Source organism: Cicer arietinum, chromosome 6 (assembly GCF_000331145.2).
Source record: "Cicer arietinum cultivar CDC Frontier isolate Library 1 chromosome 6, Cicar.CDCFrontier_v2.0, whole genome shotgun sequence".
Lineage (NCBI taxonomy): Eukaryota > Viridiplantae > Streptophyta > Magnoliopsida > Fabales > Fabaceae > Cicer > Cicer arietinum.
In genome coordinates, this window is record NC_021165.2 from 56,520,904 (window position 1) to 56,528,872 (window position 7,969).

A 7,969-nucleotide genomic window follows, 5' to 3' on the forward strand; every position below is an offset into this window, starting at 1 on the left:
ATAAATGCAACTCAGCTTGATCCTTCTGCAACTATTTAGACTACACCATCTCCACAAGGCTCCCCAACAAACTATGAAGATTTTTTCCGATGGGTTCAGAGTCATTAGAACTCTAGTTCTCCTACATCGGTTGCACATACTGGTAACTCATTTGTTTACCTCTCCAAAGGTCTATTTTCTTCACACTCTACATCTAGTTTTTTACCTACTATAACTTCTGCCAATGGTACTCAAACCCGATCTCAAGGAATTGGCATTGTGCACATTCTCCCTTCCATCTCAATTGCATATGTTCTCTATGTACCTGGATGCCCCTTTAATTTACTTTCAGTTAGTCGATTGACTCGGTCTCATAATTGTATTATTACTTTCACTAATGATAATGTTACCTTGTAGGACCAGAATTCGGGACGGACGATTGGTGTCAGATGTGAGTCACAAGGCCTCTATTACCTTTCCACATCTTCCAAGACATGTTTTGCCACAGAGTCCCCTCATACTATCCATGCTCAGCTAGGACACCCAAGTCTTACCAAACTACAAAAATTGGTATCGAGTTTGTCTAATTTGTCTACTTTACATTGTGAGTCGTGTCAGTTAGGGAAATACACCCGTAGTAATTTTCTCGATCGAGTCAATAAAAGAGTATCCTCTCCCTTTGCTTTAGTTCACTCAGATGTTTGAGGTACCTCTCGTACTGTGTCTACTTTAGAGTCTAAGTATTTTGTTACTTTTATTGGTGATTATTCTCGTTGTACGTGGTTATTTTTAATGAAAAATAGAACTGAATTGTTTTCCATCTTTAAGCAGTTTTATCAAGAAATTAAAATCCAATTTGGAATTTCCATTCGTACCTTAAGAAGTGATAATGCTCGGGAATATTTGTCTCATAAATTTCAAAATTTTATGGCTTACAACGGTATTTTACACCAAACATCATGTCCTCATACACCTCAGTAAAACGGGATAGCCGAACACAAAAATCGGCATCTCATTGAAACCACACGAACTTTACTTCTCCATGGCAATGTTCCATTCCGTTTTTGGGGGGATGCAGTCATAACGGCATGCCATCTTATCAATCGTATGCCATCTTCTGTCCTTGATGGCAAAATCTCCCATTCGGTCCTCTTTCCCCATACTCCTCTTCACCCACTACCACCTCGTGTCTTTGGATCCACGTATTTTTTCCACAATTTATCTCCTGGTTTGGACAAATTGTCAGCTCGGTCACTCAAGTGTGTCTTTCTCGGTTATCATCGGTCCCAAAAGGGCTATCGTTGTTATTCTCCCACACTACACCGCTACGTTACATCAGCCGATGTTACCTTTTTCAAGTCTATAAAATATTTTAAACCTACCCATATAGCTATTGAGCCCTATCAGGACATTACTCCCGAACCTCCTCAAGTAGTTATCCCTCTCCCACCCACTCATATTCCTATCGAACCTACCGAGCTTGCCCCTCAACCTTCCCGACCACTACAAACATATCAATCTCGTCACTTACCCTCTGTTGTGCCTATTCCTGTTCCCATTACAGACTCTCCTCCGACGCCACCTCCGGATCCAGCCCTGCCACCTGAGCATGACCTTCCCATTGCTCTTCGTAAGGATATTCGCACCACCCGTAATCCATCTCCTCATTATATTGATTTGTTTTATCATCATCTTTTTCCTTTACATTACACTTGCTTGTCCGCCTTGTCTTCTGTTTCTATTCCTAAAACTACAGGTGAAGCATTATCCCACCCTGAATGGAGGCAAGCAATGCTTGATAAGATGTGTGCTCTACAAAGTAGTGGTACTTGGGAATTGGTTCCTTTACCTCGTGGGAAGTCGTTAATCGGGCGTCGTTGGCTTTATATAGTTAAGGTTGGTCCTGATGGTAAGATTGATCGATTTAAGGCTTGTTTGGTAGCCAAGGGATATACTCAGATTTTTGGGTTGGATTACAGCGACACATTCTCAACTGTTGCCAAAATGGCATCTGTCAGACTATTTTTCTCCATTGCAGCAATTCGACATTGGCCTCTCCATCAGCTTGACATTAAAAATGCCTTTTTACACGATGATCTTGAAGAGGAAGTTTATATGGAGCAACCACTGGGGTTTGTTGCTCAGGGGGAGTCTTCCAACATGGTTTGTCGGCTATACATGTCCATTTATGGTCTTAAACAATCTCCTAGAGCTTGGTTTGGCAGATTCAACTCGGTAGTACAAGAGTTTGGTATGATCCATAGTGAAGCCGATCACTCTGTATTTTATCATCACTCAGCCCAAGGGTGCATCTATCTTATTGTTTACGTGGATGACATTGTTATAGCTGGAAGTGATCAGCAAGGAATACTCCAGTTAAAACATCTCTCAAATAAATTTCAGACTAAAGACCTTGGTAAACTCCGTTATTTTTTTAGTATTGAAGTAGCCCAATCCAAGGATGGCCTTGTAATTTCACAAAGAAAATATGTTATGGACATTCTTGAAGAAATAGGCCTATTAAATGCCAAGTCAGTTGATACTCATATGGATCCAAATGTCAAACTCCTACCCAATCAGGGGGAGCCTCTATCAGATTCAGGAAGATATATGAGATTGGTTGGAAAACTAAACTATCTCACAATCACTCGTCTGACATTTCCTTTGTTGTCAGTGTGGTAAGTCAGTTCTTAAATTCTCCTTGCCAAGAACATATGGATGTTGTAATCCAGATTCTTAAATACATCAAAAGTGGACATGGAAAAGGTCTCATTTATGAAGATAAAAGACATACTCAGATAATTGGCTACTCAGATGTTGATTGGGCAGGCTCACCCATAGATAGACGATCAACTTCCGGGTATTCTGTACTTGTTGGAGGAAATTTAATATCTTGGAAGAGTAAGAAACAAAATGTTGTTGCAAGATCTAGCGCTGAGGCAGAATACAGGGCCATGACACTAGTAACATGTGAACTCATCTGGTTGAAACAGTTACTGAAAGAACTTCAATTTGGATAGGCCAACACAATGACGCTAATATGTGATAATCAAGTTGCATTGCACATTGTCTCGAATCCTGTTTTTCATGAGAGGACCAAGCATATTGAGATTGACTGCTATTTTGTTAGAGAAAAGATCGAATCGGGTGACATCATCACTAGCTTTGTCAATTCCAATGATTAGTTAGCAGATGCGTTTACAAAGGCATTGCTAAGTCCTAGAATTAGTTATATATGTAACAAGCTAGGTGCATTTGATTTATATGCTCCAGCTTGAGGGAGAGTGTTAAATAGTATATTAGAATGTAAATATTATATTATATTAGATAGACTGTAAGTATTCTGCCCCATTAGTATTACTGTAAATTATGGTTGTTTAATACCCTTTGTCTATATAAAGAAATTCCGTTGTGTAGTTGAAACATACGGGTTATTCAATATGTATCTCAATACTCTTTATATTCAACAATGTTTATTTGGACTCGAGGTCGAAAATAATATTTGTTTCAATGATATTATACATATATATATATATAATAAAAAAAAGTATAGATTATAAAAGTTGGATGAATTTAGTCGCAATAAGAAAATATTTATGCCTTTTATAAAAATGTTTAATTACTTAAATTGTACAACAAAAATGGATTCTAAGGAGATTGAACATTCGACAAAAATAAAAATTATTTTCTATATTATTATGGATGAAAATTTTAATAGAAATAACACAATAATCCATTTAATATTATGATGAAGACCTACCAAATGATTTCAAATACCAAATTATGTGGATTTTGGTTGATTCCATAAGAGATTAAAGATATGTTAAGTAGTTTCTTAAAATAAATGAGAAAAGAAACAAACAAAGATGGATTAAGTGGAGATCTATAAAGAAGGAAGACGCCACAATTTAGAAGATTGATAGGCTAATGAGAAATCACCACAATGATAAAGAAATCATTGATAAGATTTAATCAAGTTCTAATTTAATAACTCAAATAGGAGACATGTCTCATAATGATTAAAATGAGTTACTTAGGAGAAAAAACAAAGAATATTTCAAGTGAATACTTTATAACGATTTTTAGTTTTATATGTGTTTAGTTTGAATTGTAATAATTCTAGTTAAGTTGTATAAGTGCAATATGAGTCTAAAGAATTGTCTTTTGGTCATTTTAAGAATATATATATATATATAAATTCTTCTTTAAATATCTTGTAAAAGTTTCATTTTGAATAAGTTTGAAATGAACTAAAATTTCTATAAAGCAAAAGTCTCATTTTGAATAAGTTTGAAATGAACTGAAATTTCTATAATGTAAAAGTCTCATTTTGAATAAGTTTGAAATGAACTAAAATTTCTATAATAAGAATGATGAGTAAAATATGGTATGCTTTTTTTTTTTGACCCAAAGGTGTGATTGTATCATTCAATACTAAAATCTTATAAATACTTTCATTACATTATATATTTCCATTTCAAAAAATATAATAACATAAATAAAACTTTACATTATAGTCTAAAATAATGTATAGTTTCATGAGTAGTCTAAAATATTGTATAATTTTCATCAGTTGACTCAATCCCTCAAAAAAAACCATATATAATTAATTGACAATTGTGAAAATTGCTTAATTGATGTGTTTCCTAATATTTGTAATATTTTCCTTTTGAGGAAAAATTAATTTATTTAATTTCCACAAAATAATTTCCATTATCTATATTTTTAAATACAATATATTTGTAACTAAATTTCAAATATCACAAAGATATGGTTTATTATTTTTACCTATATATATTATTGAGGTGAATGGTCAGATAACATATACCACTAAATTTTTATTGAAAAATAATACATAAAATATGAGAGGAAATAGGATAGCCATGTCAAAATTGTCATTGGTTTTAGCCACCACAATAATTGTGATGATGGTTTCAATGGTAAGATCAGATTCACACAACTATACTGATGCATTAACAAAGAGCATTTTGTTTTTTGAAGGCCAAAGATCTGGGAAATTGCCAAACTCTCAACGTATGACATGGAGAAAAGACTCTGCTCTTCATGATGGCTCTGATATTCAAGTAATTAAGTGAATTCTTTACATTTAATTAGGAATCTAGCTTTATATCTCAAAGTATACAAAGACTATATAAACAACTTTCATTTTTTTTTTAAACGTCTAACATGCACTATGACTTTTTTTGACAAAAAATAAACTCTATGACTGATAGTAACTTATTTTGAGAAAATATATAATTACTAATCACAAATAATTAGAGTTTTATTAATTGAATATTACAATTATTAATTAATAAATTGAGAATATATTCTAAACACAGATAAATATGGTTGGTGGATATTATGATGCTGGTGACAATGTAAAATTTCATTTCCCTATGGCATTCACAACAACCATGTTAGCATGGAGTGTGATAGAATTTGGAGATTTCATGGATTCAGATCTTCAACATGCATATGAAGCTATTCGTTGGGGGACTGATTATTTCCTTAACGCCACAAAAGTTCCAAACATGATTGTGGCACAAGTTGGTGATCCTATTAGTGACCATGGTTGTTGGGAAAGGCCAGAAGATATGGATACTTCTAGACAAGCCTATTATATCACCAATGAAAAGCCTGGTTCAGAGGTTTCATCTGAGATTGCAGCTGCACTTGCAGCATCATCCATTGTATTTAGGAATGTTGATTCCAATTATTCCAATAAGATTCTTGATAGGGCTAAACAGGTATTTAATTTTAATTTTTTTACAACTATTTTTCGAAAAGTAATAACATTGTTTTAAAAAAATTATTATTAGAAATTTTTATATGTTTGTTACATTTTAAAAAAAAATTATAATCAGAAAAATAATTTAAACAATATTTCACATCAAAAGTTATTGTGATTAACTTTTTTATAAAAATCATCTAAACAATATATTTTTTATTTTAAAAAGTAATTTTTATTACGGAGGACAAACATATAATGATTTTTACTTTAAAAAAATTAATAAATAATATCTAAATTTTTTAAATCCCAAAATTATTTTTTATATTTGAAAGTCAAATACCTTACGACTAACTATTATATCTCCATGTGATATTTAGGTGTTTGACTTTGCAAATAACTACCGTGGATCCTATAATGATAGCATAGGTGAAGCAGCATGCCCCTTCTACTGTGATTTCAATGGCTACATGGTATGACTTGACCAACATAGTTTAATTTTTTGAAGGATCTTTCTGAATAATTATTTTTCTTGTACGTATCTTAATTAATTAATTTTTTTGCTTGCAATGATATTCAGGATGAGTTGATTTGGGGTGCAGCGTGGTTGTATAAGGCAACTAATATACAAAGTTATTGGGACTTTGTAAAATCAAATATCCAAAACTTAGAATATCCTGTTGCAAGAAATATTAATGGTTTTAGAGTCCTTTCTAGTGGTGGTAGTTTTGGTGAATTTGGATGGGATTCCAAAAATGCTGGCATTAATGTGCTTGTTTCTCAGGTTGGTGTCTTTGTTCATTAATCTATTATTATTATTATTATTATTATTATTATTATTATTATTATTATTATGAGTGATGACGTTTCTAAAATATAATTTTGTCCTTCAAAATTTGGCAGTGGGTGATGAATGATTCATCAAGCCAGAGTCCTTTCGTTCCCAATGCAGACAACTTAGTGTGCTCTTTGTTGCCGAATTCACCAACCAAAACTACATCATACTCCAACGGTAAAAGAAAAATGCAATTAAAAAAAAATCATATAATATTTTATGTGTTGGGGAGTCATCATATATTTACATGACTTTGGGTTCTTTGATTGAATCTAATTAGGTGGACTTTTATTCAAACCGGGAGTAAGTAATCTACAACATGCAACATCAATGTCTTTTCTGTTAATTGTGTATGCACGATACATGAGAGTTAACCAGAAAACAATATCATGTGGAAATGTAGTTTTTGGTCCAACCAACCTCATAACTCTTGCAAAAAGTCAGGTATATTTTAAATAAAATGTTTCACTTAGCGTATATTTGGATTGAATGTGAGTTAAATACACATAATTCATATATTCAAAGTAATATAATGTACATATTGTTATGAAATGTGTTTTGTAACTTCTATATGTTGTAGGTGGACTATATTCTAGGAGACAATCCACTAGGGATGTCATACATGGTAGGATATGGACCAAAATATCCCCAAAAGATACACCATCGAGGTTCAACATTGCCATCAATAGCCGTGTACCAAAACAAATTGGGATGTAGTGATGGAGCCAAATATTTTGAATCACAAACACCCAATATCAACATACTAACAGGGGCAATTGTTGGAGGACCAGCAGAGGATGATTCTTTTGAGGACTCGCGATATAATGTTCCACAATCAGAGCCAGCTACATATATCAATGCTCCTTTTGTTGGCGTTTTGGCTTACTTCAAACAACTTACTAAATAAACTTGACATGTAGTGACAGCAAAACACCGTACATATAGGTCACAAAAATGTAGGCATGGGACAAAAAAGCTACAGTAACGAAAATTATTCTTTACCTCAATAATTACTCTACACCTACGGTTTCGTGTGGATGGTATAGGTTATAGTGATGGATATTTATTTGTGTTGACAAACTATTATTTTACCTACGGATTTATAGTTGGTATAGAATTTAGTAAAAATTTATAATTGATTTACCTATGATTGTTGGTTTGAGTTGTATGATAGTTGAATTGAATTTTTTATTTATAAAATTAATAAAACTAAAAAAAATAAATACACAATTATACATCTATATATATGTATATATTTGAAAATCAAAACCAAATAAAAGTTCTTATTATATATATATTAAAAATTAACATAAGATTTTAAAAGCAGCATATCAATTTCACATTAACTAAACTACGTCCACTTTAAAGTACTTGAGTATTTACTGATATCAAAAAGATTTTTTTTCCTAACATATAGTAAGTAT

General features: G+C 32.5%; 1 protein-coding gene across 1 annotated transcript; it reads left to right on the forward strand.

Annotated features, from left to right (window-relative positions):
- Positions 1-4,907: 4,907 nt before the first annotated feature.
- On the forward strand, positions 4,908-7,452 carry LOC101505775 (endoglucanase 8-like). The gene is made up of 7 exons (XM_027331302.2): positions 4,908-5,063; positions 5,322-5,729; positions 6,091-6,183; positions 6,291-6,494; positions 6,614-6,722; positions 6,826-6,989; positions 7,126-7,452. Exons 1-7 carry the CDS (start codon positions 4,908-4,910, stop codon positions 7,450-7,452), a joined length of 1,461 nt encoding a protein of 486 aa, XP_027187103.2.
- Positions 7,453-7,969: the final 517 nt, after the last annotated feature.

Bases quoted from the DNA above. Each gene is read 5' to 3' on its own strand.
- LOC101505775 (XM_027331302.2), top strand. From the start codon at position 4,908: ATGGTTTCAATGGTAAGATCAGATTCACACAACTATACTGATGCATTA. The intron at 6,495-6,613 runs GTTGGTGTCTTT...AAAATTTGGCAG, and splicing joins TTAATGTGCTTGTTTCTCAG to TGGGTGATGAATGATTCATC. The intron at 6,990-7,125 runs GTATATTTTAAA...TATATGTTGTAG, and splicing joins TAACTCTTGCAAAAAGTCAG to GTGGACTATATTCTAGGAGA.